The sequence below is a fragment of the Sander lucioperca genome, chromosome 1 (assembly GCF_008315115.2).
Source record: "Sander lucioperca isolate FBNREF2018 chromosome 1, SLUC_FBN_1.2, whole genome shotgun sequence".
Classification (NCBI taxonomy): Eukaryota; Metazoa; Chordata; class Actinopteri; order Perciformes; family Percidae; genus Sander; species Sander lucioperca.
The window spans coordinates 20,001,491-20,020,518 of NC_050173.1; the positions used below are offsets into that span (position 1 = coordinate 20,001,491).

Here is a 19,028-nt window from a genome sequence, read left to right on the forward strand (position 1 = left end):
CAGCTGTAAGGTGGATGCAGAAAGCTTTGTAAAATCTAAAAGGGGACCGACATTTAATGTAGGCAAAAAAGGGTAACAGATCTCTGTTAGTCTTTTAGCCTATAAATAACTATCAGTCCGAGTCCTCCAAACAAAAAAAGATGGGCTGATCCTCTTGTTGCAACAAATGCTGCAGGAAACAAAATACTCTGCTGTCATGAAACTATGACAAAAATCCTATTCAGAGTTCACAAAACACAGACAGCTACTTTATTGGCTCCATATTCAAACTAAACTAGCCTACACGTTTCACATATCTGACACAAATTACATCAACTGTTTTTATTATTATTATTATAGAACATATTCCCCCACCAAATGTTCTAAAGACAATGTGGATCAATGTGAGCACATCAAGCCGTGAAATTATTCAAAGGACAAAGTAGATTTGAATTTTTTTTTTAATGTTTTAATTGAAACGCACACGTTGGAATGATAATTGTCTCACATGCATACATGTCTGTCAATCTCAGGTACAAAAGAAGCTCTGAAGAGATGAGCAATGCCGCTGGAGTTTAGTGCTTTGTGGTGCAGAAAAGGCGAGGAGACTGGACACCGACATCACATCTGACTGGCTTTCTCCACACTCTTGGCAGCGTCTTTGAGCTTTCCCACCAAATCCTGAAAACAAGCAGCCATTGATCATTTTCAAAAGGAGGGTCCGGCGGAGATAACCTTAAATATCAATTAAAACACGTATATTTACGCTATGAATTACGCTCATTATAAATAACAATTAAACATAATTAGCCTAGTATGCATTGATAATTTTTGATCCAGTCTGACTTGACACTGATTAGACTATGTCCGAATTAAATTCACCATATAGTTTGCATCGTGAATACGATTGCAGCCCACATGATTTAAATACAGGTCAGCTCTCACATTACATAAACAGAACGCATCAAACAGAGGAGGTCACGCTGGAACTTCTTTTTATACTAGACCAACTTAATGAATCATCGTCAATACATTCTAGGGTTCTGTAGTTTAAAAAAAAAAATAATAAAAAAAAAATAAATAAATAAATAAATAAATAAATAAATATATATATATATATATATATATTATATATTTTATATTTGGCTGCAGCAATGAAAATTCATACCATGTGCAGAAAAAGCCCTTTCGTTTATTATGTCTAACAACTTAACACATATTTTCTTCGGAAGTTTCCCTGTCTGAAGAGGATAACTGCCCTGCAGCAATCAGCTCAGTGAATCGACTTTGCATTGTGTTAGTTTCTTCATTGCGAGGCTGAATGTGGTGCGTAAAAGCGAGTGACTCAACTGCAAGACGGTCTAACTCTAGAATAAAATGGAAAACGAAGAGCACTTCAATTAAAAGGCAACAAGGAACAAAACCCTTCCTCTACCTGTAGCTGCTCCACTGTGCAGGTGAAGTTGATATCTTCTTCGGATCCTTCATTCTAACAAAAGGAACAAACACGGCCGTTGTTTTACGCACAGAAACGTACCAAACACAACCAGGAAAAAAACACGAAAAGTGGAGGCATAAACATGTGTTAGAGAGTCTTACCTCAGTGTTCAATGAAATCAAGTAGAAAGGCTCGTTGACCTTATCAACCTGATCGTTCTGTCGGAGAAACGGCATTTCAGTTTGGCGCAAGAAATTGTGCAACAAAAAGGACAAAATGTGCTTGTTTTTATGTACCTTCACGTGGTATTGTAGACGCCATGACGCGTCGTTAATCCGAGGTGGACACCTTCCTATGCTAGAGGAGATGGGACAGACAAGACTGTTGCATATAAGTAGACTTCATGCAGGAAATGGAGAAATGTATCTCCTGCAGCATTTCCGTATTTAACAAATGCTATTTAACCACATGTACCACAGTTTTGTGTGACACTTTTTTTTTTTTTTTTTAGATTAGAATACTTTCCGTGTTTTATATGAATTGACAATTTGTTTGCAACTGTTTGAAATCAGTTTGCAGACAATGTGATTCTTTCACAAAGTTTGTTTGTTTGTTTGTTTATGGCGCGTCATAAAGCAGCATTTACATTTACAGCAATTAATCACACGTCATGTCGACCCTCTCTGCTCCTCACTGAGCTGAAGCAACAACTTGCTTGCTCTTCCCTCAATTTCGGTAAATCCAATCCAATTCTATAAGAGTGCGTGAAAAATATTTGAACTGTATATTCACTTATGTTGATCCGTGCGTTTTTTTCCCCCACATCTGAAGTCATACTTACCATTAGTGATGTGGAGTCGAATAGAAATTGGAAAAACGTTGACCTTTAGTTCAATGAACCATCAATAAACAAAAGCGTTCAGTTATAATTCTGCAATGTTTAATTTATATCCTTTAAAAAAAATATCATGTTCCAGTTTCATCTTGGAGACATGATCAGTTTGAATAAAACAATTTAAAAATAGCATCAACACCTCCACAAATCGCTTCGCCACTGACAGCTCTAAGCATTTTAAGCTTACCTTGCTAACAGACGCTCCAGTTCTTTTTTATGTTTCTGTAAAACAAAACATGGATCAGTGAGTTAAGGACAAGTCAGCCATGGACGCAAGAATACATCAAGAAGAAATTTTGCAATAATGTTTGCACTGTCACCTGGTGTGTGCTATAGAATATTTCTATTCTCTCTGCACTGAATGCAAGTTCTTCAAGGCAGGAGCTGCAAGAACAAACACTTTATTTACTTTAAAGTGTCATCAAACATTTTTTTTTTTTTTTATATATATATTTTGGGATAACTTTACACATGGCATTTATAGTGACCCATGTATTTTTTTTCCTTTCTATTTTCCAAGAAGAGATTACAAAGGAACAAATACGCTACATATGGGCTACTTTATTCCCATGTAAAATTAATGAATGTTAATGTCTCCATTTTCCAAGTTAACAGTGTTTGTAATCACAGTTAAAATGCAGTTTTTAAATGTGGAGAAATGCAAGAAAACCTAAAAGCTGAGGGTTTCAAGGGAGTAAAAAATAAATATATTCCTAAAGTTCTAAATGACTCTTTAGCTGTATATTGGTGCTTGTTTGTTGGATGATCACAAACAAGCACACCTACAGTACTTGAGTGTTTAGCTTCTATATATCCTGAACACTTAACTCTGATCATCAGAATACCACCCTCCCTTCTCTGACTAAAAAGCTAACTGTTAATCCAATGCAGATGGACATGTGAGAAACTGTATTTTAATAAGCCATTATTATTATTATTATTATTATTACTATTATTATTACTATTATTATTATTATTATTGATTTGCAGCCATTTGCTGTTCCATAAAACTTGCAGACTATTTGCTTAATTATGCTAATTCCACCAAACTAACTTTAACCTTTGTTTATCTGTGGGAACATTGCTGCTGGTATACTAGCAGGACATCCCATAGTTACACATCTGGGACACATATGGCCACACATTCAGAACACAACAACAGCATGGCTAATTAACTCATTTCAATAATAACAACACTATGACCTCCTGTAAATCACATTGATTTGCAATATTTTAAATGTACAATATAGCTGTTTTATAGTTTCATCTAGTTTTATAGGACTAATACAATATTTCAAAGATGTAATTAATAAAATGTATTATAAGCTCATGCTCTCTTGGGACATGTAAGTCACAATAGTGTCGGTACATGCAATGTGGTTAAAAACGTGCAAACAATATGAATATACAAACTAAAGCAAGAGTAACATTTCCTGTCACACTGGTGTAAGAGCCACATTTCCACAGCCACATACGGACAACTAATGAGCCTATATCTTTAGCACGTAGGGGGTTACAGCAGCGTGCACAGGAAGCCTTCTTCTGTCTAATGTCGCCTACCTTATTGCTGACTTGTCTGCGTTGTGTTTGACTGCCTCCAGTATGAAGGTGGTCGCTGCAGTGTGACTCTGTTTCAGCAGTATCTGGTCGATCTGCTTCAGCTCGGGCTGATCTGTAAGCACAAACACACGGCGGCATGAGGATGCACCTCTGCAGGGAGCCAGTAACACGTAGCCTTTATTCTGTATATGGACACAACAGACGCGTTTGATTGGTATAAATGATGTAGGCTAGCTAGATTTGCGATCCATACTCGTGCTTTCTGGATTGACGTGCAGAATGGAAATCAATGATGATTTGCATGTGAATGGGCCCCTCAGCTGCATCAGCCAGGGGTCCTTTGTTTGTTTGTTTGTATGGTGAACATTTCACTTTCTATCAAACTCTGCCGTTATAAAGAGTCGGAATGCTGCAGAAGTTGTACAACACATGGTGTGTGAAAACAACCGATGCAGCCATGGCAGAGGAGATGTAACATTAGGCTAATGCATGAGGCAGCCAAATCTGCGGTCATTTGGCATAATTTCTAGGCTATTTAGCCTACCTCAAATCAAACAATCTAACAACACGAGCCAAAGATCTGCTATGAGCGGCTTAAGCTAACAGTGTCCACTATCAGCTTTGACTAATGGTGATTGAAATAGTCTAACCGTCTTTCTAATATGCTGAGTAGACTTGATGTCAGTTTAAATGACAAAAGGCATCCCGAGTGCCGTGTGATTGTGTGACTGCTGCTGAATGTAAAGCAGGCAGCAGAAAAGGCTAAGACCGCTTTAGCCCTGCTGATGCGCGGCTGTCTGCTGAACCAATCCGCCTCATTAAAGATCTTAATATAAACACGGGGAATTCGGGGGTTGGAGCAACTGGCAGCACGCACGATGTTTGAGCCGTCAAAACCGCAAACATCGAGGCAGCTTCTCCACACATCCACATAGGGTGAAACCGGAAGCAGCGGCGGAGACAAAAGCAGCGGCGAGGAGAGGCAGCAGCTCACCGAGGACTCCGGGCTCGGCTTTAGCGGAGAGCAGGCTCCGGAAGGACACGTCCACCAGCACCCCGTAGCTGCTCTGGTCGAAGGTGGACGGCTCGGCTAGAGATCGCAGCCCTCTCTGCACAGACTCAGACAACTCCATTTTGCAAAAGTGTGACTCACGACACTAGCGCACGTGACTGATCAGCTGATGCAGCAGAGGCTGAGCTGAGGAGCTGAGGAGCTGAGGCATTAGCCTACACCCAGAGCTGGCTGGCAAATCTGGAGAAGAAGCTATGAGGCAAAAAGTCAGTTGACATCTCTCCTGATAATATAAGCTTTATAGTGCACTGTCAATAAGCTACCTGTCACTTCTGTAACCAATGATACACTGTTAGGGCCACTCTTAGGCTGCACTGAGGTGAAAGCAGGAAAATCCCTCAATGGTTTCTCCTGTTGAGTCACAACACACAGGCGATAGGCATGAAATAAAAAACCGATAAATCTAGTGCTAATTGAGACAGAATGTTGTATACACACTGTACAGTCTGCTTGTGTAAAGTGTAGACAGCACTTGCCTTTTACGGTTTGATTTCAAGAACATTATAACACTGAGTGCTAGATAAGACTCATAGACATCACAACTGCACTAAGTGCACCTTGCACAATAGGTTTATCTACAGCTTTATCAATACTAGTTAACAGTAAGTAACAGTTGTACATTTTTATTTCCAACTTGTATATATTTTAAATTATTTGTTCTTATATTCTATCCTATTATTATTTCATGTAGGCCTATATTGTATCCTATTATTTCATGTATATTCTTTATGTGTGCTGTGTGTCTGATGTTTTGCTGCTGCAACACTGGAATTTCCCATTTTTTGGGATAAATAAAAATCTATCTATCTATCTATCTATCTATATATCTATCTATCTATCTATTATGCAGTTTTGCTACTAAAGGTTAAATACCACAATCAATACTCAATCAATCATCATGTTACATTGTTTTCAATTACTCTTTTCATTAAGTACCTTGAAGAGTTAAAACCAACATAATCCTAATGTGCCTTATTGATTTCCCTTGTCAAAGATCGAGATACACTGGTGGAGATAAAGGATTTTTAAGACAGTTGAGATGTGGATTTTGTGAAAGGATGCACAACATGTAGCCTAAACCTTTATTTTATTTTACAACCATCTGACTTGTGTAAAGGCAGCACACACCCGTTTAATCTCCAAAGCTTTGTCTATGCTGTTTTGCTGCACTTTTCATGGGTTATAGGCCACCACAATGCCTAACCCAACCTGTTACATTTTAACTCAGTCGTCATGTTGATATGATTCTCTATTCTAATCATCTGCATATGCTGCTGTTGTTTTTTCGTGTGGGGAACTTCCTGTCAGAGTCTTGAGCCAGTCATCAGGAAGAGTGAATAGTGAACAGAGTAGGTCACGAAAATATGTGTAATCAGTGTGTAGGCTAATGCAGTCTACTTGGAACCCCGTGACAACTAACTCTATACAGAACAAGGAAATGTCTCTTTTGCATAAAAACATAACTGGATTAACTGAAGGCTATATGATTATGTTGCATGTAGATGTGTTCTTCACTGTCAAAAATCCTTTTGGTCATGTAGCCTATCATGTGGCAGACACTGTTCCTAGCAAAATACCTGTGCATCTTTTAGAGAAGCAGTCCCGAGATGTTCGATCATTACTTGCTTCTTTAATTCATTATTTACTTTTATTTTTACATTATAGGCTAACTCTTCAGTGCGGATAATATCCGCATATAAGCTTCTGCGCTGTTCTTAAACATTGTTACCACCAGCAGCACTTAACGGGTTAAACTCTTGGAGGAAAAACAATTTATTGTTTTCAAATGTTGCCTGTAGCAGCTGCACGCACCGATTTTAAAAATCATAATTCTAATTTTTAGGCTACATCATTTCTGCTAAGTGAGATCGTGGTCGGTCTGTCGTTCATTATCTAGAAACGAGCTGGATTAATATATCGCGCGGCCACACACGCTGCAGCTATCGGACTGACCTCTGACTCCGCTCTTTGTCAAAAGTCCATTTTGGCTCCAGGTCGGGTTGTGAAATAGATTAGCCTTCACTCTCTGACTGCTGTTATGTTTTTCCTCCAAGATATGCCTCTGTCTCTTACATCATATTACATAATCAGATGTTTTTTCTGTGTGAACCTGCTTCATAAACCTGATGTCAAAAAATGATTTCCAACAGCGTTTGTCTCCTATTCACACATAAACCCGGTGCCTCAACATCCTTGGTCATATGCTGCCTTCTGTAGTCTATTTACATGTGCAGCTTCTTAATAATTCCTTCAAAATAAAAGTCTCGCTCATAGGCTAACCCTCAAATCGAATAACTGACTGATATAAATGAACACTTTCTATATATTCTCCTAGTTCTGTTTTTGCAGTGTAACTTCTCAACTCCAAGGAAACACGTTTACCACTGCATGTTAGCCACATTCACTTCGTGTTTACCTCTATAAGTAGACTAGTCTGTATAGATATATTCTGATACAGTTGCACTAAGAAATCTTCTAAAAATGTCTAAATTGTTGAACAATGCATGATTTGCCCAAATCGGTTAACCTGTGACCTCTTGAAGTCAATATGAAAACTATCAAAACTGTCCAATGTGTCATATGGCTGAGTCAAAACTGTGCTGATATCTCTAATTCAATGCAATAATCAGATAACCTTTAACTTCTAAACTGTAAGACCTTTGCAACAGCCAACATAGTTCTAGGGAAATAAAGTTTAATTCAACTGAGCTGTAAATTGCATAACCTCTACAGGTCAAAAATGATGGACAGCCTCTGCTGTATATAGGCTGACGAATGTTGTTTTAAATACAGTTTTGTTACAAAAACTTGTAAAGGCACGCTGACGTGCATCTCTATTAAAATGTTTGATTTCTCTTTCTGTTTTGTTATTAATCCTTGGTTGACTCATGTCAATACAGACCAATAATCACTTAAGTCTAACTTTTTTAAGTTATTTTTTTCTCGCCACTGACTGTCTTTACATCCTAACAATGACAAACTGGAAACATCCCCTTTAAGAAGACTCTGCGGTAACATAACCTTGGAAAATGTATGCATTGTCAACAACAAGGGAACCCATTTTCAATTAAGATGTCGTCTATGACCAGTAGACTTGTTTCACATTTACACTGTAGGACTGATTGCATGCTATACATGTTCAATGTATTTCAACGAGGGTTTTAACCCTAGAAGACATGCATGACGTCACATGTTGTATGGTTTTTGTGTTTAGGCTACATATCTAAAAAGTAAAAGCTAAATCCCTGGATGAAGTGAGGACTAAAATATGCTGATTTTGGTGGCTTGTTTTCTTTTTCTTCACAGCTGTAAAATCCAGTCATGTCAGCTTTTGGATGGACTCCTGTAACATGAAGGCTCCAAAAAGACCCAGACTGCAAAGCATGTTTTCATTCTGTGGCGTTTTCTATACACCGCTTATTCAAAATTATGTAATTAACCACTATAGTAGGTCTGCATTGTTGCACTATATTGCACTGCCACTCTGTAACATTTCTGCATGTTTAAGAACGAGTTAAATGCAGACAGAGGCGGTGACTGGCCTCTTTCCGATCATATATGAATATGAATCACAGCTAATACAATTAGTTATGGGCATCATTGCAGAGAGCTCCTGGTTCGGGTTTCTACGACTCCTGAATGTCTTATGTTATAGGCCTACTGATGAAAAGATGGCTGCAGTAAAAATGCAAAACAGGTTTGGTATGCTGACAACGTTTCTAGTTCAGTATGTTATCTCATAAATGCCACAAACTGATGATCACGTGAATAATGCATTGGTGAGATGTCTTTTAGAAGTTTAACACAACAGCTCTTTGACCCACCTGGCTGATATTATCTACAGTGTGCAACCAGGAAAGGGAAGTGATGGTTGGTGAGTTTATTCATTGTCGAATAGGCTGCTGTTTGTGATGTGGAAATTATGAAACACTTCATTTCTCTGTCTGATTCAAGACCCTCACATCCAAACAATACATTTTCCTTAATTCTGCCATTAGAATAAACACGGACTGTACTGGATTTGCTCTTTCGTTTATTCATCAGTTTATCATTTGCAAATAACGCAATTTGTAAACATGCGTTTTAATGGTTGCCTAACCATGTAGGCCTATCCTATATTTGACTTGCTATGGGCGGATGTTGTGTGAGAAAAAATAAAATAAAGACTGTATGCTACACTTTTTTAAGATAGGCTATAATAATATCAATAAGCCGAATACGTCTGCAGTGAATACGCAGATATCACATAAATTCAAAAAGAACGTTTTGTTTGAAATGTTGACCTAATCCAGGCAACACGTGTCCCCCAAACTGTTGTACAGTAGCCTACAAGACAAAGGTCTGTCTTATTGTGTCTCTAGTAGGTTCAATAAACCTCCCCTCTTCATCTTTGATTATGTGGCTGCTCCATTTAAAATAAATGAGAGTCTGATTGCCTTTGTGAGATGTTACTGAACTGCTGAACTGAATGTTTTAAACCAGAACATGTTTTTCTTCATATTGCAACCAAAGCTCTTCATTGTTTGCCACGGAGCAAAGTAGATTTTTAAAGGCATTTTTTGGTCGATCTACAATCCAAAAAAAAAAAGGTTTTAGACGGATTTACACCTGCAAAGATGTGTCTTTACTTGAAATGTGCAAATATGTATTGCAAAAAATCATTTAAGTGATGCAAAAAATGTGATAGAAATAAATGCAACGTAGCAAAATATTCACTAGCCTATGCATTTGCCCTGCCATGTGGCATTATTTTATTTATAAACATATATATCCAGATTTGGCTTTAATTAAAAGCATAGAGTAGCATGAATCCCCAACTCCCAAGCCACCAGCACCGGGGTCAGGACCTCGATGTAACAATGAGGCCCCATAGGAGAAAAACATGACTAAATGAACAGTGATTTATATGTTATTATTTTAAAACTTTACTGTAAACTAATCCCAACAGTAAGGAGAACTTCATTTGAGCTCCCAGGCGGAAAGCAAACTTGCTTTGCACTTTGTCACATCATCATCATCATCCTCATCATCATCATCATCATCAAGTCTGGTAAAGCGTTTTAGCACGTTTTAAATTCTGGCGTGAAGCAACCTTTCAGCTGAAATAGATTAGAACCCCTGGAATTAATCTACGCGTCTCTGATCTGGTTCAACCGTTTATTTGTTAAACAAACAAGTTACACGCTGGGCTCAGATTTGTATGAGGCTATTTAAAGGTCATTTTTAAGGTAGCTGGTAGGAGGTGAAAATTGCTAGCATAGAAGAACAACACATCCTAAAGTGTTGCCTGTGTGTATGTGTGTGTGTGTGTGTGTGTGTGTGTGTGTGTGTGCGTGTGTGCGTGTGCGCGCGCGCGCGTGTGCGTGTTCGTGCGTGCGCGTGCGTGTGTGTGTGTGTGTGTGTGTGTGTGTGTGTGTGTGTGTGTGTGTGTGTGTGATAAAGAACAAACGATTTTTTTGCAGAGTGATTCTGCCCCCTGTTGGAAAAAAACTGTCCTCTTTCCCTCCTCCCTATTCTCCCACTTGAATGCACTGCCTGCTGCTTTAATAACGTTTAAATTATTTATAATTTTACAAAACACACTGATCATCATGTTTCCTGACATAGCCTATTCTGTTGTTTGTTCTTTTTTGTAAGAGTAGGCTATTTGTTTTGTGACGGAACTGTGCACAAATTACGGAATGAACCAAATACATGTGAAAAATATGAATCCGTTTCTATCAGCAGATTGGCGCGGATGAATGTGTATGTAAATGTGCAACAATATGATTGATTAATCCCACTTTAAGGCGCAGAGAAGAGAGGATGCCCTGCAGAAAATTACAGGGCCATATAGAATCTGTAATTAACGTCTTCCTGTTAAGTATCTCATTAACTATATAGAGCTAATTAAATTATTGTCCTGCAGAGCCTATATTCTCCTCTTTATTGAATCATTTTGACGTGTAATCCGTCAGATATGGTGGTGAAAAAGAGTAAGAAAGAAGCGCGGATACAACCCTCTGATGATATATCTCAGAAGGACAAATCCCCCCTGCCCGTCCCCAGAGGTCAGCATGGGGTCAGTGTCTTGCTCAAGGACACTTCAGCAGGGCGCGTGGCTGTGTGTCGGCGCACCAGCGGCTCGAGCCGACACCCTAAATGCAAAATGGTGGGTGAGCGACCTTGTGCATGAAAATGCTTGTAAAATGTAGCGAAGTTGTTAAGGAGCCGGCGGATTTTCTAATAGGCTACGAGCTAATGGGAATTCATGGAGGTCGGAGCTAACAAAGGGCACGCGCGCACGGTCACGCGCGCCTCCGCGGCCGCTGGGTGGCAGTGGTGCGGTTTCTCTCTCTCTCTCTCTCTCTCTCTCTCTCTCTCTCTCTCTCTCTCTCTCTCTCTGTCCTGTGGGGCTCATAGAGGGAATCATCGGAGGGGAACAAAGAAAGGAGGGAGAGAGAAAGGGGGGAGGCTGTTTGTGTGTGTGTGTGTGTGTGTGTGTGTGTGTGTGTGTGTGTGTGTGTGTGTGTGTGTGTGTGTGTGTGTGTGTGTGTGTGTGTGTGTGTGTGTGTGTGTGAGAGGAAAAGGAGGGGGAGGAGAGAGGGTCTCCCTTGTGACAAGACATATATGGAAATTCGAATTGTTCACATTCACCTCTACCAGAGCGCGCATGCCCGCTCTAATTCACCATCTCTAAAACCAGCAGCATCACCACCATCACCTCCCATTATGACTAGGAGCGCGCACAGGCTGCAGCACCGGTTAAAGGCAGAAGCCCTAAATGTGACAGATGTGACGGCGATAGAGGCTCCGTGGTGATTTTGTGATGTAGCCTATAGAAGTAGGCTATAGGCTACATCCATAGCTCTAAAATAAGCTTGCGCGCACGTGTGTGTGTGTAGCCTACACACTCATACTCTTGACAATAAAATCTTTTGGGCTTCAACGTGATTGTAATTACAGTCCTCTAAGCCTGTCTATCACAGTTACAATATGGCAGGCCAATGTGTGGCGGAGGGATATTAAATGCAAATATCACCTGACGTAAATTCAATAAGACGGTTAGTTTTTAACCAGCTGTTCACCTTTTCATAGTGTAGCACTGCAACTGCATATTATTAAAATATGAAAATAAACAATGCAATATTCTAATAACCTATACAATGGGCTAAGCCGCTAATAAAGGAAAAAAACATAGGCCTACAACACACGGGCTATGTTTAAAATATAAATAGCCAACTAATTAGTCTCATGATTAATTATTTAGTAGGCTACCACAGATAGGTTAAAACATATAGACTAGATAAAATTATCTATTATAATAAACTATTATTTTATAATAATAATAGTAATTATTATTATTATTATTATTATTATTATTATTATTATTATTATTATTATTATTATCAACATTCTGACAGATGACTGTTTAAAAAAAAAAAAAAGGCTATATCATTGTGTCTGTAACATTTAGCCTATTACGTTGGCTAGAATACAAAATGTTCCTATTATCATATATTTTAAATGTAATTTTTTCTATCAGGCTATTGGGCTAATAATATTTTTGTTTTAGGGTAGTCTACGGTAAATGGCGAGAGAGCCGGTGATTCTCTGAGCGTGCAGGGGCAGCTGTTCCTCCTCTTGTCTGCCGGTGAAAAGCAGCTTCCTGCCGGCTGCTGACTGCTTCTGCCGCCGCTGTCAGGAGCTCGATTTCCGCTCACGTCCCGCTCGGATCCCCGACACGGCGGCTTCGCACTGAGCACCAAAGGCAAACTGAGAGAGTAGTTTAGCGACTACATCTCTTTCACATAACGTATTTACAGTTTTAAAAAACATTTAACACGAATGTTGTTATTTTTCCCCTCAGACATATTCTCACGGTGGACCCGCCATATTTATCCTGCCGCTGACTGAGGACGGCAGGCTGTTAGGGTCCTTTACATATAACACATTTGGCTCTGCATTGCTCCACTTACAGCCAATTTAAGACCGTCGTTGTTACTGTATGATGTCTGTTATATAGCTATGTTATGCAAATGTTCCATAACTTACAATGTCTACAACATTGTTAAAACATGCCCGGTTAGTTTTTCAACACTGCAGCTGCTGGTTTGGAAGTCGTAGGCTACATTTTCCTTATGATGAGCCCATCAGACATGGATTTGAGTAGGCAATGCCACAACTGTAGTTTACTCAGAACTGAGCGCTTGCTGAAGGCTAATTTTAGTCAGTCCGCATGTTAAAACCTCAAACAGAGGGAGAAGTCTCGATCAAAGTGAGTTAAGTGAGTAATTGAACTTTGTGGTTACAAAGGTTAGCCTAGCTACATGTTTACAGAAATATCTGCGGGTTCCCCCCACTCTTCAGCTCCCACAGGTGGACTGTGTGTGTGTGTGTGTGTGTGTGTGTGTGTGTGTGTGTGTGTGTGTGTGTGTGTGTGTGTGTGCGTGTGTGTGTGCGCGCTCGTGTGTGCGTGCGTGTGTCCCATAGTTTGTAGCAATAACATTCATGAATATTCCTCCTTTCACCTGCCTTGTCTATCTTCCACAAGGCCATGGTTGGCCATCTGTGTTGGGTCTAGGCTTTGAAACCAGAAGTAAAGTTGTTATACCAGCAAATATTTCTGTCAGCACATTTTGGTAAATACAGACATTTAAATACTCAAGGCCAGTTTGATAGCAGCTGAGCATAAAAGGATTGTTGAGACTATGAGTATGACTTTGTTGTGAAAAGAATCTGTAAAGATGTTTTATGATGCTTTGAAAGAGAAGTATGGTGTGAAAGCTCACATAGCCTATTTATTTTTGAAGGCTATTTGCACATTTATGAACCTACCCATCAGTTCTTCAAAACCTCTCTATGTCCAAAAATAAGCTTTATCCCGCAAACTACTTTTCCAATCAGGCTTGCACAGAGCTGTAAATACTTGATGAAAATCAGAAAAAAATGTAAACCAACATTTTTGTCTCCCTTTAATTTCCTGTGGAATGTATAAATTAATGTGGGGATAATGTGTTTTTGAGTAGGCACCTTACAGGAGTAGCCCTCCGTGTTTTTAATGATACAATGAGAATAGAAGGCATTCTATTCTATTCTGCACAGAGCTGTTAATACTTGTTGAAAATAAGAAAAATGTAGGAAAACCAACATTTTTGTCTCCCTTTAGAACAAATACAGTTAAATACAGTTTCCAAACAACAGTATGGTCAACGTTTTTCTGCAACTGCATTCATTCAACCCATTCATACTTCTCCCTTGGTGCTTATGCAGCAGAGCCCCATATGGGACTACTCTGCTGACAATGTGTCAGAATATTAGAAATTATAAAAATGTTCCTGTAACTATGGAAGTTATATAATGTTAAAAAAAAATTAAAAAATATTCAACACAGTAAATAAATTTAAATAAATAAATAAACATAGCTAAATGATTAATTATGCTAAATAATTAAATAAATAAATACAAAAACAGACAGATAGAGGGATTGGCAGGCATTCACTACAGCCCAAATTAAACATTTTACAATCAGGCAGGGCGAAGGACGGCCCTGAGGCATCTCAGTTTCCTTGTACGTGGGGTCTTAACCGAGGATCAACTTTCATGCAGGCCCTCCCAAAGAAGGATGTTTCTTTGTTCTATCAAGAGCAGCATCACAGCATCTCTCTCTCTCTCTCTCTCTCTCTCTCTCTCTCTCTCTGTGTTTGACAAAGGAAAGAGATGAGGAAATGTAATTATGAAAGAAACTACATTACTTCGGAAAACCCCAAAAAGGACCATTTATATACCGTCACATACTGCAAAGACATGCATGGCCTCTCACACTGTGCACGAAAGCACAGTTAATTATAAAGACCCTTTATACAGTCGTCCATTTATTAAAGTAACAGTGTGCATTGCACACACTACACACACAAAAATAGAAAATATTTACTGTTCTGTTTCTCTTCCTCCTCCACTTTTCCCTAAATGCAGAGTTAATTGAAGATGGTAACGCCGAGTGTAAGCACAGATTCATTGTTTGGTGATGCAAAATGTAGCTGATGTGTGCAGAAATGTGCTCTCCGAGAGGCCACTGTCGGTTTGTGTGGAGTGAATACAATGTTGGACACAAAAGGAGCAAAGCAGAAAGAAAAGTGTCAATCTCCACCTGACTCAGAGCCCATTATAGGGTGAGAGAGAGGAAAGAGACGTGTGTGTTCGTGTCTGTGTGAGAGGGAGAGGGATAGAGAAAGACACCCAAAGGTGTATAAAGCGCACGCATCCATTCATTGTCATGATCAGCAGCCATTATCAACAGCCTGAGCTGGGTGCCAATCAGACTGAATTATTCTGCAGTGAATCGACTAGCAGGCAGTTGACCAAAGACTGTTTCCTTCACGTGAAGACAAACACTAACTCTGCTCAGTCTGATTTCATTTCCTACCCTTTCTGTCACTCCTTTCATTGATTGGCTCCTGTGCACTCAACTAGAACCTCTTTTTTATCAATCCCACCCTCCTTTATTTCTGTTGCTGTCTTTCCTTGCTGCTCTTCCTTTGTCCACAGCACCCAGTTCGTCCTTTTTGCAGTGATGAAATCTGGGGTCCCTGTGGCAACAGGCACTCTCAGTGCATGTATGTATGTCCGTGCGTGTGCATGTGTGTGTGTAGTTTTTCAGGGCAGGGCAGTGCAAGCAGCAGTCTGATCCATACTAATGTTCATTGATAGGAAAATCAATGGTGCATTGATCCAAGACTTGGCTCTGAGAGAGGGGGGTAGGATGCAAGTGTGAAGACTGGTGGAAGAGCAACAGAGAGAGAGGAAGAGATGGAGAAAGAACAGAAGAGGAAGGAAGGGATTAGGTAGATGAGGACGAGTAAAGAGAAAACAGGGGGAAAGAAAGAAGTTCTTACCACAGCAGGCCTCTGTGTGTCTGCACTTGACCGATATGAGACTGGAGCCCCTGTGGCTGCTGTTGGGGGTGGGTAACTATATGTGTGAACAACCTGTCGTGGCCTAACTATTCGCTTTTCTCTCTCTGTCTCGCAGAACTGCTCTCGAGAGTGGATGAACAAGCCTCAAATGGAATATGAGACGCAAAAAAAAGAGGAGAGGAGGAGGGGAGGGTTAAAATCAATTTTCCCAGACAGAGGCAGGCTGGTCTAATGGAGGTCTAAAAGAAGAGGAGGAGAGGACATATTTTCCTCTGATTACCTCCTGTAGCCTCCCTGGCAAACCTTGAAAGCTAGGATCGCTCCAGCAGCCTTGCTCATCCGACCTTTTTGCAGAAGGTATGGAGTTTAGTCTTTCACTCTGCAGCACTCAGGCTTTGAGGTGGACAAGACAGTGCAGCTAAAACATGCAAAATCACTGATTGCAAGGAAATCAAACCCAGCGACCTGATAGACTTTGGACGTACATGGAATCATGTCTTCATAAGCAGACATGCTCATTTTTTCTCTACACTCCTTTTTGAAGTCACATCTAAGCTAATTTCTGCTTTTCAATATGCTGCTCTTTGTATAAGTTATGTAACCTGTGGTTCCATCTCTAAGAGCGAAAATGAGCTGGATTAAATGGATAAAGGTTCCCATTTGGCTAAGATGAATCAATTATATCATATAAAGGAAGGGAATTTGTCATTAGTGTCTTTGCCAAAAGAAGGCAGATATTCTCCATTCGGACAGCCTGTCTGATGTCATGACCAGGTCGCTATTTTCAATTTCCTGCAACAGGCTTGATTATTATAAATTGGTGAGTGAAGTGGACATTCAGTGCTATGCAGAAAATGCAGGTAGTGATTTGTTCCAGTTCTAGCTGAGGGGATTTTAAAACTTGGTTATCTCCTCATAAAGTGAAATGCATGTGTGGTGGTAGAAAATGTATGGGAGAATGATCAAACTGATGCCTGACAAAGTGAGCAATACATTTAAGGATTTTTGATACACTGTGTTCAAACTCCTCATAAACTCATGAATCAAAAATGTCCCAGTTACTGCATCAATTACCAAACGATTGTAAGGGAAACCTGCTGTCTCTCCAACAGAAATGTTGACACAAGCTATCTGAAGTCTAAAGGCTTTGACCTGCAATAGAACTAGAAAAGAAAACAGGGACAGATGTGGCTCCAAAACCACAAAACCCCTCCAACAGCCACTGTATGTCAGCTTAGTGATGTGCTCATTAAACTTGTGAATGTTCAACCAGCTAAGAAACAACGTTTCAATGAACTTTTCCTTTTCTTTGAATCTCTTACTGTACAAATACAGTTTTTCTTTTCCAGAGGAAGGAAAGTAGTAAAAAAGCTCAGGAGGGTTTGAAAAGCTCATAAATGTAGCTGAAGGAGAGCTTGTAACACACTGTCTGTCTGTTACTGTTTTTCTGTCACTCCCTCCCTTTCTCGTTGGCTCTTTGTGTTTTCCTGTCTCTCGGCCCGTCTCTCTCGGCCTGTGAGGTGAAAGTGGCTTCCATGGTAACGGCACACTCTGTTTATGCCACGACGTCTCACTTCATCACAAGCTGTTGATGGCTTTGATTTTCATGCGTGCCTGTGTATGTGTGTTTGTTCCCGCCATTACTGCCAAACACTCCTTTAAACACACACACACACACACACACACACACACACACACACACACACACACACACACACACACACACACACACAGGTCATACAGGTGTCTGTGAGACTAGGGCAGGTTAAAACTATAAGCCACAGACATCTGATGGATCACATTCCTCCATAAAATAAGGATAAGTTAAAAAAGAAGCTAATTTGGTTCTCTGTTGCTTTTATTCTGACAATCTTCAAATTGACATTTCTCTTTATTTATAGCACAAGATACTGATGTGATCCTTTGAAAAGCAGTTGTTTTTTGGCATCTTAACCACCACTTAAATGAAAAAAATAAAAATAAGAACCAACCAAAACCCTCTTGAGACGCTACAAAAACCACAACATATGCATTTATCTTGTGCAAACTGTCATATGGAGTTGAACTTTCAGAAGCCTCCATCAAAACCATAAAAAGGAAATTGGCACTTTAGCTGTTAAGATTAAAAAATGTAAATTTAATCATACTCATTTCCTCATTCTGCAAGCTGATGCCGTACACTTAACCACTTAAATTAGCAGCAGAAACAATGATTATGACTTCTTTTCACCAAAACCAGTCGCCCCCAATTAGTGGAGTAGGGGGGGGGAGTGGAGGGTAGGGGATATGGGAGGGGGTGAGAGCAGAGGAGGGAGGGAGGGAGGGAGGGCTTGGCTAGCTGGACCCCCTGCAGGGCAGAAAGGGGGGAAAAATGGATTCCATACCAGGAAATCCATTAGGCCAGGGAGCGGCGTGGAGCTGGCAGCACAGAGTGGCCGTCCTGTTTTTAAAAAATCCTCATTAGGTGTAATTTCTAAATTACAATCAGCATGGGCAGAATGAGAAGGCGAGGATCTGACCAACTCATCAGGATAATCAGGGTAATAGCATGATTCGGAGTGTGTGCCGGAGCAGAGAGATGAAAACCAAAGAGAGCAGAGGATGGAGGGTGAATTTTAATTCTGCTGCTGGACACTGACTTTGTGATGTTTTTGTGCTTTGTTTTTGATTTTGTTTCTTTTTCTTACTAAGTGATCTAGATAATTGCTGTGGGGGGTTGGGTGGCTAAAGCAACAAGTTAATGGAAAGCAAAGAGTCTCTATCAATACCTCTCTTCTTCCCTTGCTATTGTCTCGCCCTCTACCTCTGAATGAGACACACATTGAAAAATTGGTAAAAGTGAAGTGAAACAGTGGAAAAAGAGGAAGAAGAGGGACAGAAAAGAGGGTGGAGAGCTAAAAGAAGAGTGGGGAGTGGGAGCCGAGGGGCCTCTGCTAGGGAGAGGGCTGAGAGGAGGGGAAGCGGCAGGAGGGGAGGAGGAAGGGAGGGAGGGAGGGAGGAGAAGAGGTTAATTTGCACATATTAGAGAGGGCAGGATTTTTCATTAAAAAGAGATTGAAGTTGATATATGCCTGTGCGCTCCTGACACACTGTACACTCTGATTGTGTTAAGTCCTTGACAGAACAAAGGATTCCCCCCCTCTCACACTCTCTCTCTCTCTCTCTCTCACTCTCTCTCCCTCTCTCCAT

General features: G+C 40.1%; 1 protein-coding gene and 1 long non-coding RNA gene across 3 annotated transcripts; one reads left to right on the top strand and one right to left on the bottom strand.

The window, feature by feature from the left end:
- Nucleotides 1-442: 442 nt before the first annotated feature.
- commd3 (COMM domain containing 3) lies at nucleotides 443-5,115 on the bottom strand. Of its 2 annotated transcripts, none has more exons than XM_031282092.2 (8): nucleotides 4,867-5,115; nucleotides 3,873-3,984; nucleotides 2,633-2,696; nucleotides 2,500-2,534; nucleotides 1,714-1,774; nucleotides 1,579-1,635; nucleotides 1,415-1,468; nucleotides 443-660 (listed from the first exon to the last, which is right to left on the bottom strand). In XM_031282092.2, the coding sequence occupies exons 1-8, from the start codon at nucleotides 5,003-5,005 to the stop codon at nucleotides 601-603; spliced, it is 582 nt and encodes a 193-aa protein (XP_031137952.1). In that variant the 5' UTR covers nucleotides 5,006-5,115; the 3' UTR covers nucleotides 443-600. The 2 variants fall into 2 exon arrangements, with proteins under 2 accessions (XP_031137952.1, XP_031137950.1); XM_031282090.2 differs by having other exon boundaries at nucleotides 1,714-1,798.
- A 7,678-nt stretch (nucleotides 5,116-12,793) lies between these two features.
- On the top strand, nucleotides 12,794-17,264 carry LOC116037845. The gene is made up of 2 exons (XR_004101964.1): nucleotides 12,794-12,852; nucleotides 15,955-17,264. It is a non-coding gene; the product is annotated as an uncharacterized LOC116037845 (long non-coding RNA).
- Nucleotides 17,265-19,028: the final 1,764 nt, after the last annotated feature.

Bases quoted from the DNA above. Each gene is read 5' to 3' on its own strand.
- commd3 (XM_031282090.2), bottom strand. From the start codon at position 5,005: ATGGAGTTGTCTGAGTCTGTGCAGAGAGGGCTGCGATCTCTAGCCGAG. The intron at 2,535-2,632 runs GTGACAGTGCAA...TTTGTTTTACAG, and splicing joins TATTCTATAGCACACACCAG to AAACATAAAAAAGAACTGGA. The intron at 1,636-1,713 runs GTACATAAAAAC...TTTCTCCGACAG, and splicing joins GTCTACAATACCACGTGAAG to AACGATCAGGTTGATAAGGT.